This window comes from Furipterus horrens, unplaced genomic scaffold (assembly GCF_987537825.1).
Source record: "Furipterus horrens unplaced genomic scaffold, mFurHor1.1.pri manual_scaffold_2, whole genome shotgun sequence".
In the NCBI taxonomy this organism is placed as follows: domain Eukaryota; kingdom Metazoa; phylum Chordata; class Mammalia; order Chiroptera; family Furipteridae; genus Furipterus; species Furipterus horrens.
In genome coordinates this window covers 103,823,034-103,840,088 of record NW_028327172.1, presented here as the reverse complement: position 1 = coordinate 103,840,088, position 17,055 = coordinate 103,823,034, and the positions used below count along the sequence as shown (strand labels likewise).

Here is a 17,055-nt window from a genome sequence, read left to right as displayed (position 1 = left end):
TCAAATATTTTGGTCAATAGATACTGTATATACACCATTTTAGGGGAATAAACAATTTCCTAATATTCAATAAAATGTACAGAGCCTGGGCAGGGTAATACGGAGGGTCTGCTGTTGCCCATGCAGCAGACCCCCCCTCTCTTCGCAGCTGAAGGGTCCAAGGGAAAGACGGAGTCGATACAGCTTGGCTTCAGGTGCGCCGCAGGAGTTGCCGGTGTTGACTACAACATCAAACCGACTTAGGGACTCCGGCTCCGGATTTTCTGTCGGGGTTTACTCCCTTAGCCTTTCCCCTGAAGAGGTATGCCGCAAGGCAGCGGAGGTTTTTTGGTGTCAGAGTTTTCCTTCTCTGATGTACCCTGACTGGAAGATCGAACCAGCGACACTTAGCTCGCAGGCCGACGCTCAATCCACTGAGCCAAACCAGCCAGGGCCCACTGTGAGGACTGATGGAGTTAAAACTGATATGTCTCCTTTGGTTTAAACATACACTTTCCCTGTGGCCCTTTCATTTCTCCTCCATTTGGGCATTACATCGTATTTTAGATACAACTTGGACACAATCTCCTTTATATTCTAACCCTTTGGGTCCAGTTAGACTCTAACTCTGCTTTTCCAAGCACCCTGCATTTACCCTTACATAGCATTCATAACATTGTGCAGCAATTGGTTATTAGTTGTATGTACCCATGAATGGACTCTGCAGGCCTGGGCCATGATATTCCTAGTGTCTAGTAGAGTGTCTAAAACAGGTGGGCATTTAATAAATACTTCTGAATATTTAATATTTCCAAAATAATTATTTCTGATAGCAAAATACAGGTAAAAGTTTATACTGTCCCTGTAATTTATGCATTATTGACACTGACCTTGTTTTCAGTTACCAGAAAAGTATAACGTATTAGTTATAGGCTGTGATCACATTTTACATATAAGTTAGGGTGTAAAATATATGATACCAATATGCTTAGTAATAATTTACTTTCTCATTTATATTTATAGAATTGAACTGTATTACACAGTATTTTTCATGATGTACAAAGACACCAAATCAAGTTGAAGACTATTGTTCATCTTTCATTTTTATATTTAATTTACTTGTATTTTTTTCCCTTTACCATTTAAGTCCCCTTATACCCTTCTCCCCCCAGCAATCACCATACTGTTGTCCATGAGTCCTTTTACCTTTATGCTCAATCCCTCCACCCCCTAACCCCCGCCCCACCCCCACCACTAGCTATCAACTGCTCTCTACTATGAGTCCGTCCCTGTTTTGCTTGTTACTTCAGTTTGTTCATTAGATTCCATATATAAGTGAAATCATATGGTATCTGTCTTTCTCTGAACGGCTTATTTCACTTAGCATCATGTTCTCTGGGTCCATCCATACCATTGCAAGAGGTAAAATTTTCTTCTTTCTACAGGTGAGTAGAATTCCATTGTGTAAATGTCCAATAGTTGTTGTATCCACTCACCAACTGATGCACACTTGGGCTGCTTCCATATCTTGGTGATTTTAAATAACGCTGCACTGAATATAGGGCTTCTTTTGTTCATCTGAATTAGCGTTTTGGGATCCTTCAGATGTATTCCCAGAAGTGGGATCACTGGGTCCAAATGCAGATCTATTTTAAATTTTTTGAGGCATCTCCACACTGCTTCCCACCGTGGCTGTACCAATCTGCATTCCCACCAACAGTGCAAAAGAGTTCCCCTTTCTCCATATCCTCACCAGCACTTATTGTTTGTTGACTTACTGATGATAGCTTTTCTGACAGGTGTGAGATGGTATCTCACTGTGGTTTTAATTTGCATTTGATGATTAGTGACATTGAGCATCTTTTCATGTGTCTAATGGCCATCTGTATGTCCTCTTTGGGGAAACATCTATGCAGGTCCTATGCCCATTTTTAAATTGGGTTGTTTGGTTTTTTGGTGTTGGGTTTTGTTAAGTACTTCATAAATTTTGGAAATTAACTCCTTATTAGATATATTGGTGAATATGTTCTCCTATTCTGTGGGTTGTCTATTTATTTTGTTCATAATTTCCTTTACTGTGCAAAACATTTTTAGTTCGATATAGTCCCATTTGTTTATTTTTTCTTTTGTTTCCCTTGCACGAGAGATATACCAGATAAAATATTGCTATGAATAACATCCAATATTCTGCCGCTTATGATTTCTTCCAGGATTTTTATGGTATCAGGTCAAACATTTAAGTCTTTGACCCATTTTGAATGTATTATTGGGTGGGTGTAAGAAGGTGGTCTAGTTTCATTTTTCTGCACATGTGTCTAATTTTCTAAACACCATTTACTGAATAAACGATCTTTAAGCCGCTGGATGTACTTGTTTCCTCTGTTAAATATTTATTGACTATAAAGGTGTAGATTTATTTTTGGACTCTCTATTCTGTTCCACTGATCTATGTGTCTTTTTTATGCCAGAACCATGCTGTTTTGTTTACTATGGCATTATAGTATAGTTCCATATTAGGTAGCATGATTCATCCAACTTTGTTATTCTTTCTAAGGATCGTTGTGACTATGTGGGGCCTTTTATGGTTCCATATGCATTTTTGAATTATTTGTTCTAGTCCTGTGAAGTATGTCATTGAAATCCTGATAGGAATTGCATTGTATCTATAGATTGCTTTGGGTAGTATGGACATTTTAATCAGTTAATTCTCTGTTCCATGAACACGTTTCTGCTTCCACTTATTTGTATCTTATTCAATTTCTTTATTCAGTGTCTTATAATTTTCCTTGTACAGGTCTTTCACATCTTTGACTAGGTTTATTCCTAGGTAATTTTAGTCTTTTTGATGCAATTTTGAATGGGAGTTTCTTTTTCTTTTTAAAAATATGCTTTATTGAATATGCTGTTACAGTTGTCCCAATTTCCTTTCCCTTTGTTCCCCTCAACCCAGTGACCCCCCCCCTCTATGCAGTTGTTCCCCCCCTTAGTCCACGCCCACTGGTTGTGCATATAGTTCTCTCAACCTCTTCCTGTCTAATCCATTCCCTCCTACTATGCTTCTTAATTCCTGCATCATCTCTCTGCCTTTTCTCCCTTCCCCCTTCCCACTGACCTCCCCCCAATATGTTCCCCATACCTATAATTCTTTTTCCCTCTCATTGCCTTAGTTTGCCTTTGTTTTGATTCCCTAGCTTCTGTTCTTGGTTGTTGTGATACAGTTTTCATTTTAATGTTCATAGTTTGATCCTCCTTCTTCTAAACCAGTCCCTTTAACATTTCATATAACAGTGGTTTGGATCTGATGAACTCCTTCAGTTTTACTTTGTCCTGGAAGCACTTTCTCTGCCCTTCTATTTTGAATGACAGCTTCGCTGAATAGAGTATTCGTGGTTGTAGGTTTTTGCTTTTCATTACTTTGAAAATCTCTTTCCAGTCCCTTCTTGCCTGCAGAGTTTCTTTTGAGAAATCCACTGATAGTCTAATTGGGACCCCTTTGTACATAATTCTCTTCTTCTCTCTTGCTGCTTTTAACATTCTCTCCTTATCCTTAATTTTTGACATTTTGATTATAATGTGTCTTGATATGGTTACCCCTAGGTCCAGTTTTTCTTTTTTTTTTTTAACTCTCTGTGCTTCCTGGACCTGTAAGTCTATTTCTTTCCCTAAGTTAGGGAAGTTCTGCTTCATTATGTTTTCACATAATTTTTCAATTTCTAGTTCTTCTTCTTCACCTCTGGCAACCCTATGATTCAGATGTTAGCTCACTTATAGCTTTCCATAGGTTTCTGAGCCTCTCCTCATTTTCCTTACCTTTTGTTTCCTCTTTCTGCACTGGTTGACTGTTTGTTCCTTCCCTATGTTTCGATTTGTTGATTTGATCCCTTGTTTTCCTTCCCTTACCACTTGTTTCGTATGTGTTTTTGTTCAGTTCAGCAGGACTAGTCTTCATTCCTTCCCCGTCTTGTTTAAGATCCACTGTTAGGTCTGTAAGCTTTCTTATAACTATAGCTCTGAACTGAGCCTCAGAAAGAATATCTATCTCCTGGTCCGATGATCATATATTTGCTGTCTGGTCAGCTGCTTGATTGGAATCTCTATCATGATCACTGCCATCCTGACAGTTTTGTGTTTGCCTTTGCTTCCTGGGTGGGGCTGTCACACCTCCTAAGCTACAGGGGGCAGAGCCACGTGCACTTGTCACTACCATGCAACCCTTCTCACCACACTGTGGTGCTTTGTGTGGGGACAGGGGTCCAAGATGGATTCCTGCCATTCACTCTTCGCTGACAGACTGGGAGCCTCCGCCTCCATCCCCACACCCTCTACCCTCTGGGCCTCACAGTCTGAGGCAATGGGGTCTGCCTTCCCTGGCATTGGAATCGCGAGCTGTTGGGTTTGGTCTGCAGCCGGGGGTGCTCCCCAGGCGCTTCTCGCCTCCTCTTAAACACGGGTGTCTGTGCTTACCGCCGTCCTGCTGCCTGTCGCGCAGCTGCTGCCACTAGCACAGCTTGACCTCTCCGCCCCGGCTTCGCCCCTCCTACCCATCCAGACGAAAACTACTTGTTGTATAATTTCATATGTTGGACTTCCATGTAGCTTTATTTTCTGGAACTTATGGTTGTCTCTAGTTTTGAGGTAGTTGTAATCCTTCTTAGTTATGGAGGGAGACAGAGCGTGTCAGTCTAGGCCTCCATCTTGGCTGGAAGTCGGGATAGATTTCTTAATTTCCCTTTCTCTTAGTTTGTTATTGGTGTATAAAAATGCAACTGCTTTCTGGATATTAATTTGCTACTTTGCTCAATTCATTTCTCACTTCCAGTAGTATTTTTTGATGGAGTATTTGGGGTTCTCTACATACAGTATCATGTCATCTATAAATAAAGACAGTTTTATTTCCCCCTTTCCAATTTGGATACCTTTTTTTTTTTCTTCCTGTCTGATTGCTGTGGCTAGGACTTCCAGTAATATCTTAATAAGAAGTGAAAGCAGACATCCTTGTCTTGTTCCTGATCTTAAGAAGAATGCTTGTAGTTTTTGCTGGCAGTGGATCTGTCATATATGGTCTTTATTATGTTTAGGTATGTTCCCTCTATTTCCACTTTGCTGTGAGTTTTTATCCTAAATGGTTGCTGGATTTTATCAAATGCTTCTTCTGCATCTATTGATATGATCATGTGATTTTTATCCTTCATTTTGTTTATGTGGTGAATCACATTTATTGATTTGTGAATGTCGTGCCAACCTTGCATTCCCTGAATTAATCCCACTTGATCATGGTATATGATCTTTCTGATGCATTGCTGTATTCTGTTTGCTAATATATTGTTGAGGATTTTAGCATCTATGTTCATCAGGGATATTGGCCTATAATTTTCTTTCTTTGTAGTGTCTTTATCTAGTTTTGGAATTAGTATAATGCTGGCCTCATGAAATGAGCTTGGATGCCTTCTTTCCTCTTGAAATTTTTCAAATAGTTTGAAAAGCAGAAGTGTGAGTTCTTGGAATGTTTGGTAAAATTCACCTGTGAAGCCATCCATCCAGGGCTTTTGTTTGTTGGGAGGTTTTTTTTGTTTATTACTGCTTCAATTTCACTAGGTGTAATCCGTTCATCTTTCATAGATCTTATGATATTTAAATTTTAGAATAAAAGCCTAAAATTTTTGTAACTTCTTAATTCAATAAAAAAACACACCTTGTTATTTATGCTTTTGACTTTTAAATGCCTATAATAAAACCTAACTCTAATATGCTACATCTTTGCTTTAATGAAATATAGTTAGTTTAAAAAATTTCAATTACTATTTACTACTTTGTTTATATTGGGTTTTTAGGAATCAGAATTGTGTAGATAATAAAGACTAGAAGCAGCCCGAGAGTCGTAGGAACCCAAGAGCTCAGTGTTACTTTAATATCTGTGTCTGCTACTGTAGGGGTAGTGATGCATTTAAAGTGAAGAGAGAAAAAAGTAATGTAATGAAGTATGAACCATACTCTGAGACATAAGAGTTACTAGTCATACAGTTTTTGTCCCCCAAAAGGTTATCACTCTCAGTATAAGAATATAAAATCAAAGCCGTTTACATAATGTTCTCCAGGTCCATCCATTATGCTAACTGAAATAAGCCAGTCAGAGAAAGACAAATACCATATGATTTAACTCATATGTGTAATCTAGTGAACAAACTGGGGGAAAAAAAATGGGGAGACTCATAGATGAAGAGCAGGATGTTAGTTGTTGGGGTGGGGTTAGAGGATGCAGGGATTGAGCAAAAAGGGAAAAGGACTCATGTACATGGACAACAGTGTGGTCACTGCAGGGGGGAGGGTGTATAAACAGACTAAAGGGTGATGGAAAAAATTAAAATAAAGATTCCATTTTTAAAAATGTCTGTGCCTCAAAGGACAACAGAAGAAAGTGAAAAGAAATCCCATACAATGGGAGCAGAATTTTGCAAATCATTTACAGATATAAGGGACTTGTATCTAGAAAATATGAAGAGCTAATATAACTTAATGATAAAAGACGAATAACCCAGTTAAAAAATAGACCCTATCAATAGAGTGAGAAGGCTTGAAAACAGGTACACAATCAGGTAATTGTACACCAATATTAATATATGCATTATTCACAGCAATCAAAAGGTGGAAGCAGCCCAAGTGTTCATCAACAGACAAACGGATAAACAAAATGTGCTATATCTATACAATGGAATATTATACAGCCATATAAAGGAATAAAACACTGATGCATGCTACAACATGGATGAAACTTGAAAACACTGTTAAGTAAAATAAGCCAGATACAAAAGGATAATATTGCATAATTTCAATATTGTATGAACATATCTAATTTGTATAAAATATCCCAAATACATAAATTCCTAGGGAACAGAAAGTAGATTAGAAACTACCAGGGCCTGATGGGAGGGAAATGGGGAGTTACTGCTTAATGGTTGCACAATTTCTACTTGGAATTATGAAGAAGTTCTAAAAATAAATAGTGGTGATGGTTGTAAAAAAAAAAAAAAAAGGACGTTTACAATTCTTCCTTATCACTCATTAAATTAGAATAAACAAAGTACACTCCTATTTCTCTTGCTATAATTTTTGAAGAGGCTGGATTGTTGAAACCTGGGTAGTGACTGCTAAAATTCTAGAATATTTTAAAAAAATAATTTCTTTAGTACTTTATTATTATTTCATTCTGAGAGTGTGACATTATTAATGTGGTCAACAAACACAGAAATGCTATAGAACACAAATAAATACATGAAAGACCTTTTTTAATTTTATTTTTCAATTACAGTTTACATTCAATATTATTTTGTATGTATTTTAGGTGTACACCATAGTTATTAGACAACCATATACTTTACAAAGTGTTTTTCCTGATATTTCCAGTACCCACCTGGCATCATACATAGTTACCACAATATTATGGACTATTCCCTGACCCTGGCTGGTTTGGCTCAGTGGATTGAGCGTCGGCCTGCGAGCTAAGTGTCGCTGGTTCGATCTTCCAGTCAGGGCACATCAGAGAAGGAAAACTCTGACTCCAAAAAACCTCTGCTGCCTTGCGGCATACCTCTTCAGGGGAAAGGCTAAGGGAGTAAACCCCGACAGAAAATCCGGAGCCGGAGTCCCTAAGGCGGTTCGACGTTGTAGTCAACACCGGCAACTCCTGCGGCGCACCTGAAGCCAAGCTGTATTGACTCCGTCTTTCCCTTGGACCCTTCAGCTGCGAAGAGAGGGGAGGTCTGATGCATGGGCAACAGCAGACCCTCCATATCACCCTGCCCAGGCTCTGTAGCTTCAGCTTCACTGGAGAGGACACTCCAGCGTCATCACAAGATGTCGATTCAACACGGAAGGAGACAGATACCGTGTCACTCCCGAGTCGGACTGCACAGCCATTCTCGGCGATGCAGATAGACTCTTAAGAAGCTACACCATCGTCTCTCGAGACGGACGGCTGCCGACGACGACGACGACGACGATGACGACGACGATGGACTATTCCCTATGTTGTACTTCATATCCCTGTGACTATTCTGTAACTGCCAATTTGTACTTTTTAATCCTTTCACCTTTTTCACCCAGTCCCCCAATCCCTTTACCATCTGGCAACCATCGGAATTTTCTATCTATGAGTCTGCTTCTATTTTTTTGTTCATTTATGTTGTTCTTTAGATTCCACATATAAGTGAAATCATATGGTATTTGTCTTTCTCTGACTGACTTATTTCACTTAGCATAATACCGTCTAGGTCCATCCATAGTCGCAAATGATAAGATTTTATTCTTTTTTGTGGCCAAGTAATATTCCATTGTATATATATATGTACCCCACATCTTTTACATCCATTCATCTACTGATGGGCTCTTGGATTGCTTCCATATCTTAGCTATTGTAAATAATGCTGCAATGAACACATGGAAGAGCTTTTTAAAAAGTGTACAGTTGTACAAATGTAATGATTTGACTTACTTGGCTCTGAGGTACTTCATGATCAGCCCCCCAATACAATGTCATTCCAAGAGAATAAATATGGATCTAGAAATATAATTTTTAAGAAGTCATTTTATGGTAAAACAAAATTTAAAATTTAAATTTGGTAAGTACTATATTCATAAGATTTTGTTCCAAAGAAAGTATAACGCATAATGAGAAAATCATAATTTCATATTTTTTATAAAACTGAGATTTCCCCTGCCCTCATTTCCCAGCCCATCCTCTATGAGTAACCATTTTTACTAGTTATCATTTACATTAAAGTTTCTTTATGCAAACTCAAGCAAAAATGAATATACATTCTTATTTTCACCTTCTTTTTAAAAAGGTCAGGAACTTTAAAAATTACTTGCATTTTTAATTTAGTAGGAGAACTATTTCCATATCAATGCTTAGAGATCCTTTTTTAGTACTGTGTAGAACTCCATTTTGTGGCTGTCACACTGTTTATTTAGCCAATCTGTTATTAATGGCAATTAGGATTTTCCCAAGTTTTACTATTATAAATAATGTTTCAGCAAACAATCTTGTGATATGTCATTTTGTACATGCAGGTATTTCTCTTGAATTGATTCTTTGAAATTATGGATAAAAGGTAAATCATCTGTAACATTGACACATATTGTCAGATTTCCCTACATAGAAATTGCATTATTTTGCATTTCTACCAGAAACATATAGGAGGTTTTCACAAGGTTTGTCCATAGAATGAGTGATGAATATTTGGATTTTTGACAATCTGAAGTGAGAAAAAAAACTCATTGCAGTTTTGAATAGCATTTTTTTTTTTATTATTATGAATGCATGGGATAGTAGATAGAGAACAAAGCAGAGTCAGAAAAGATCTCATGCTTTTTGATTTAACAATTTTACTACTTGCAATTTATTGGGTTAATCTTTGTGCTTCTGTGTAATGCCACAGGAGAAATTATATTTATAGCCAATACTGAATTCTCTGAAGTTTCATAGCTAAATTAGTACAGCCTGCTACACAAATGTCTCAAATGTTTTCATAGCCTTGACAATGGCATTACATCCTTACACTGAATATTTTTATCATAAACTTTTCCTTCTTCATTATTCTATCAAATGATTTGTCAAACTCTGCCAGCCTTGCTTCCACTGTATCCTATATTCAGTTCTTTTTCCTATATTATTACTCTCCAGTTAGATTCCTACACATATAATCTTTCATCTCACTAGTTATCCACTATTCTCAAACTTACCCTCTGAAATTAAAAAAAAAAAAAAAAATCACATCATATCACTCTCCTAAAAATAGGATAGCTCACAACTGTCTCAGAAGAAAGCCTCAAGTTCTGGCATTTGGAATCTTCTTTACTGAGGCCTACAGCTTTCCTTTCTTTCCCTAAGCACACAGCCCTTTCAGGTAGCTAATGCTCTAGCCTAGTTGGTCTAATCAAACATTCTCCCATCACAGTGGATAACTGCTTACCTTTCATTCCACATACTAATAACCCTGAGTGAAATGCAATTGCTTACCTGTCATTCCACATACTAATAACCCTGAGTGAAATGCCTATTTTCACTTTTCTAAATTCTACACATTCTACAAAGCCCAACACAAATACCACTGCCTTCTCTGTCATATATGTTATACACTAAAAATTAATTGTTCATCCTCTAGATTCCTAAAATATTTTATACCTCCATATAGCATTTATTTCATTTTGCCATATACTACAGATTGTTCTATACATGTTGATCAAGACCAACTTTTTGTTATTTTTTGTCTTCCTTATGAGCATGTTTCATACACAGTTAGTATTAAATAACTATTTGTAAACATCAGTTAATAATGGCATTACACTTCTTTATATATTTTTTAGATCTGTAAACTTTTATAAAACAATTTTGAATTCTTAAAATAAATATGAACATGAACTTCTTAAAACACACTATTATTATAAAATCAATGCATTTTTCTTCCAAGAGTTGAGATAGGGTAGACCAGTGTCTTTACTTTTCCAATCCTCAACAAAATATAAAACAAAATCAACTGAAAAAAAAATTTAACAGTTACCTTCTCAACATCTGAGAGAGAAGTTAGTGATTGATTTTGAAGAACCTCTGGTGCAGTGAATGCTCGAAGATCCTGGTTGGAAATATTTTCATCTGTAAATGACACACTACCAGATGGCAGCAACAGCAGAGACCACGGAGAAATGATAAAGCCAAGGGCAGCAGGATCAGCTATACTCACTGGTTTGTAACCACACAAAAGAAAAGGAAAAAAGAAAGATAACTGCTTAAAATTATAATCAGAGGAACTACAGATCACTTAAATGAGTATCCCAGCCTATTCATATTATATGGTAACTGTAAAGCTATGTACACCAAGTCAAAGGAGAGTTTCATATATCTACTACTACTAGCGTTATTAACAACAATACCTTGATTTGGCTTAATCTTTTAAAATCCAGACGACAGATCTTAAAAACTATAAATAGAGAACTTGCATTGCCAGTTGTAGGACTTAAGCTGGTTTAAGTACTTTATCATAGTGAGGTAGATAGATATAAGGATCAGTAGTTCTTAAACTTTGAGGAGGAATCATGGATTCCTTTGAGAATAGGGTGAACACTATGATCTCTCTTGTAAGGAAATTGCCTATAAAAACAAAATTCTGTATACAAAGGGGGTTCATAGATATTCTTGTAGCCCATTTATTGACCACAGGTTAGGATTACTTGACTTAAATTATAGTGATCTCAAACTGATGGAAAATAATTCAATTGATAATCAAATTTGGAGTTATTAAAGCTTCCAACTACAATGAAAGGTTTTTTTTGCATGTCAAGATATATTTGTCCGAACTTGGATTATGTTTTGTTTGCATTTGCTCATTATTCCATTAGAATTTCAGGCAGTTTGTATGCTATCAAATGTGATAATTTTATTTTAATGTTTGCCTGTATGGGCACCTAACAGCTCATGTTTAAGGGTATTAAAAACAAAAGTAAAAAAACTTAGGATTTCAGCAGTCCTCCTTCCAAAAATAAAGCTATGCTGTAGGCTCAACAAAACAGACTTATTAGAGGGTACTTTATTTTGTCCTCCCATTTCAAAAATAAGTCAATAGAGCTTTTAAGATAACTGCTAAGTGAACTGGATTATAGACTCAAGGAACTACTCTAGGAAAGTCACAGAAGGCCCGTGACTACCAATGCCATTATTATTCAATCTGAATGGGTTATATGATATCGCTGTCAAATCAAAGAAATTGACAAGTCTTTGGAATAGTATATCAAACATAGAGTATCTATGTGTTCCTAAAAACTGTTTTTATTAGAATTGAATCATTTGTCCTTTCTGACTTTTTAACTTCTGCCTGTGACCAAGATTCTGATCTTTATGTCAATAAAAAAAATAAACCATTAAAATTCATCCCTCCTTTAAAGATTAAAAAGCCAACTATACATGTTCTCTTGCCTATTTATGAACCCAAAACAGGTCTTTAATAACTATGTCAAGTAAGAAAAATGTGTTTGAATGCATCCTTTAATCAGTCAGCACATCTTACGTTGCACTGAAGCTGAGTTACAGACCAATGGTCCTCACATACGACCCATCCACACAGCAGGCTCCTAAAAAGAAATATGACTCACAATTCTTATGGCAAAATACATTTCAGTGAATCATCACAGCTGGTAAGCATAGCTAGAGTGTTCTTTCACAGCCACTTTATGCATTTTCTGTTAAAAAACTTCTCCTTGGGTATCTCAAGAACAAGTACCACACAATCTAGATAGAGAAGAACTCAAACAAGACAACAATATTTTCTTTGCCAAAGAATACTATTCAAAACGTTGAGGTATCACATAACACAGCATTATAAAAGCATCTACAATAAATTCCTTTCAAATCAGCAACAGAAGGGAAGAGGCACTAGGAGACCAACTGGAAAGGCAGTGCAATGATGTCTGGTCTGAGACGATGATGGCCTGCAGCCCAAATGGGAGCAGCAGAGGTAGTGAGAACCTGCAGGAGGAAACTCACTGTATTTCAGTTGCGGGAGAGCAGTAGAGGCAGTGACAACCAAATTTTCTCACAGACTGGATGTGAAGCAAGAAAGAGGAATCAGAATGATTCTAAGATTTTGATCTCGATAACAAAAAAATTGGAGGACAGACAACTGTGACAGAGAAGACTACAGATAATGCAGATTGCTGAGGTAGGGGTGTTGGGAGATGGTGGTTGGAATTAGAACTTTACTTTGGGACCTATTAAGTTTAAGATATCTGTCAGATGTCAAATGGGGAGTGTCAAGTGGCCAGATGGATCTGGATTTTGAGAAAAGGGTGTCAAGAAATATTTTGGAAGAAACTGGCCTAAGAGATGCTATTTAAAGCTTTGTGAATTGGATGAGATCACCAAAAAGTGAGTCATGACAGAAAAGAAATCAACACCAAGTACTGAGCCCTGGGATACACCAACATTACAATGACTGCTCCTTCTTAGTCTTTCTTTTTCTAGGTTCTTCTCTTGGGCATATATGCAAGTATGGTACTGTAATCTCTCTATCCCACTTCTCCTTTCACTCATCAACATCAATCTCCACCCACTATTTTAATTAATTTCTTTTATTACTTTTCTATCCAGTTCCCCAGTACCCAGTCCTGAACCTACCAGGCAGCTAGAATTCTAACTCTTATGCTTAATTCCTTATTTAGGGGCAGAATTATGATTTGTTATACATGTTACCATATGAATTTATAAATTATTGGGAATCACAGATAACAGAAGGCATAAAAGCCTCTCAGGGGTCTAAAAGCTATGTCCTGTCCTACCATCCTAGATGCTGGTATTCACTCAGACCAGAAAAGAGCTGCCATACTCTTCCTCCTGATAATCCTTAGCCACAGACTACACCCCCCTGAAAGGGTGGCATGGAACTGTTGAAGGTGAAAGTAATCCATAATTGCATATCATTCTGAAATCTCTAAAAATTTCTTCATTTACCAGCACAAAAAGGTCTGCAAAACTTATTATTCTGGCAAGAACTGTATGTTTTAACTTTTGCTTTATATAATGGTGGGGTTTTTTGTTTGTTTTTACTAGATATCTGCAATAAACCAAAATTTAAGCACTACACATATTTATTAAAACATAATCTTCCCAATATTACAGGTCATTTACTGATAGAGTCCATAGTACTATTGGGAAGATTATATATGTGTGTCTATCTACATATGATAGAAAGTATAAGGTATCTAACAGAAAAAAAGAATATAAAAGTGATTTAGAGAATAGCAAAATTACTTAAGCTATAATGAAAGGAGAATTTCTTTTTAATATGTGTTCCTTTAGATGAGCTAAGATTTAACCATGGTTAAGGTGGAGATTTCAAAAAGAAAAAAAAAAAGCCAAAAGAAAGGCATGTGGACAGGAAATTAGTTTGTAAATGGAGCAGCAGGAATTCTGGACAGACAATGGTGAAGAATAGTGAGGAACAATTACCAAGGTGTGTCATATTTTTGCTTGTTAAAACACACACACACACGAATGACACAAATACTTTCATTGTTTTCATACATGATTTTTATTTCTTTTTCTTCTATTGTGATTTTCCTTGAATCATGATTTTTCTCCTTAAGATTACCCTCCTTGTCATTAAAGGGAATGCATTAACTCCATTTTTAATTTATCCTGTTCATTTGCATAAATACAACAAGAGCAGCAAATGATCACATGGGATCTTTAGTTCTGCTTTGCTAGAACTTACAGAAGGAACATTTAGGGTGACCTTCAGTCTGCCCTTCACGGTACAGACACTGAGCCACATACCTGCCATTCAGCCTTGCCTGTAAACACCTGTCTTTTCCAAGTCCTGCAGTTTTTCTATTGTGCCTTCATTCCTTCCCTGGAAAGATTGCTGTGGACTGCACAACCAACCAAGGTACCAGGCCTTTTTTCTCGTGGGCTTTTATGACCTTTGAAAGTCAATCCTAGTTCCTCAGGGCTTTTTGGTAACAACCAGAGCCGAAGCATGTCTCCTTTAGGCATGACATTCCAGTCAAAGTCTTGGTCAACAAAACCTCTATAAACAACTGGTCTTACTAATTTTATGCAAAGAACTTTATATCATTACTTACTTCTTCAGAATGCCAAATTCTGGAGGGATCAGATAGGGAGAAAAATACAGTGTGAAGGAAAATCCTTGTCCTTCTAATAGTCACGAACTGGCATTTCCATTCTTCATATTTTCATTTTTTCCCCCACTAAAAATTTTTTTGTTTTTCCATTACAGTTGTCCCACTTTTATCCCCCTCTTGCTTCCCCGCACCCTGCCCCCCACTTCTCCCACAGTCAGTCCCCACCCAGTTGTCCATGTCCATGGGTCATTTATACATGTTCTTTGACTAGACCCTTCCCCGTCTTACCCCCTTCTCTCCCTCTTCCCTCCCCCCTTGTAACTGTTAGTCTGCTCCTTGTTTACATACCTCTGGTTCAATTTTGCTCATTTGTTTGTGTTGTTCATTATTCTCCTATAATAGGTGACAGCATAAGGTATTTTTCTTTTTATGCCTCACTTATTTCGCTAAGCATAATTCTCTTTAGTTCGATCCATGTTGTTGCAAATGGTAGAAGTTCCTTCTTTCTTTCTACTACATATTATTCCATTGTGTAAATGTACCACAGTTTTTTGATCCACTCATCTACAGGTGGACACTTAGGTTGTTTCCAGAACTTGGCTATTGTAAATCGTGCTGCTATGAATATAGGGTTCCTTAGGTTCTACTGAATTGGTGTTTCAGGATTTTTCAGATATAATCCTAACAATAGAATTGCTGGTTCAAAGTTTTTTGAGGAAATTCCATACTGTTTTCCATAGTGGCTGCACCAGTCTGCATTCCCACCAGCAATGCACCAGGGTTCCCTTTTCTCCACATCCTCGCCAGCACAAGTTGTTTGTTGACTTGTTGATGATGGCCATTCTGACTGGTGTGAGGTGGTATTGGTTGTGGTTTTTACTTGCATCTCTCTGATGGCTAGTGATGTTGAGCATTCTTTCATGTGCCTTTGGACCCTCCGTATGTCCTCTTTGGAGAAGTGTTTGTTCAGGTCCTTTGCCCATTTTTGAATTGGGTTGTCTGTCTTCTTGGTGTTGAGTAATATAAGGTATTTATATATTTTGGAAATCAATCCCTTGTCTGAAGTATCATTGACAAATGTAGTTGGCTCTCTTTTCATCTTGCTGATGTTTTCTTTTGCTGAGAAGAAACTCTGTAGTTTGATGTAGTCCCATTTGTTTATTCTTTCCCTTATTTCCCTTGCCTTAGGAGCTATATCAATGAAAATGTTGCTATGTGGGACATCTGAAATTTTCCTGCCTATGTTTTCGTCTAGGACTTTTATGGTGTCACGGCTTACATTTAAGTCTTTGATCCATCTTGAGTTTATTCTGGTGTATGGTATAAGTTGGTGGTCTAGTTTCATTTTTTTGCACGTCCCTGTCTAGTTCTCCCAACACCATTTGTTGAAGAGGCTATTTTCACTCCATTTTATGTTCCTTCCCTGTTGGTCAAATATTAGTTTACCATATAGACCTGGGTTTATTTCTGGGCTCTCTATTCTGTTCCATTGATCTATATGTCTGTTCTTATGCTAGTACCAGACTGTTTTGATTACCGTGGCCTCGTATAATTTGGTACCAGGTATTGTGATTCCTCATACTGTGTTCTTCTTTCTCAAGATTGCAGTGGCTATTTGGGGTCTTTTTTGGTTCCATATAAATTTTTGAAGTATTTGTTCTAGGTCTGTGGAATATGTCATTGGTATTTTAATAGGGATTGCAATGAATCTGTAAATTGCTTTGGGTAGTATAGACAGTTTAATGATATTGATTCTTCCCATCCATGGACATGGTATATGCTTCCATTTATTTGTATCTTCCTTAATTCATTTCTTCAGTGTTATGTAGTTTTCTGAGTACAGGTCTTTTACCTCCATAGTTGTTTATTCCTAGGTACTTTATTTTTCTTGTTACCATGGTAAATGGGATTTTTTTTTTAGTTTCTATCTCTGAAATTTTATTCTTGGTGTACAGAAATGCCTTCGGTTTCTGAATATTGACTTTGTACCCTGCTATTTTGACAAATTTACTTATTAGGTCGAGTAGTTTTTTCATAGAGTCTATAGGGTTTTCTATGTACACTATCATGTCATCTGCAAATAATGACTGCTTTGCTTCCTCTTTTCCAATTTGAATGCCTTTTATTTCTCTTTCTTGTCTGATTGCTGTGGCTAGAACTTCCAAGACTATGTTGAATAGGACTGGAGAGAGTGGACATCCTTGTCTTGTTCCTGACCTCAGGGGAATGCTCTCAGTTTTTGCCCATTGAGTATGATGTTGGCTTCAGGTTTCTCACAAATCACCTTTATTATGTTGAGGTATGCTCCCAATATTCCCATTTTGCTGAGTGTTTTCATCATAAATGGGTGTTGTACTTTATCAAATGCTATTTCAGCATCTATTGATATGATCATGTGGTTTTTGTCTTTCATTTTGTTTATGTGGTATATTACGTTTATTGATTTGT

General features: G+C 37.0%; 1 protein-coding gene across 1 annotated transcript in view; it reads right to left on the bottom strand.

The window, feature by feature from the left end:
* The window catches only part of PTPN13 (protein tyrosine phosphatase non-receptor type 13), a 168,840-nt gene that overhangs the window by 129,828 nt on the left and 21,957 nt on the right, over positions 1 to 17,055 (bottom strand). Inside the window, exons 2-3 of the mRNA XM_090266264.1 lie at positions 10,536 to 10,714; positions 8,468 to 8,533 (exon numbers count right to left, since the gene is read on the bottom strand). Of these exons, the coding sequence (XP_090122390.1) occupies positions 8,468 to 8,533; positions 10,536 to 10,714 (245 nt within the window). The remainder of the gene's footprint in view (positions 1 to 8,467; positions 8,534 to 10,535; positions 10,715 to 17,055) is intronic.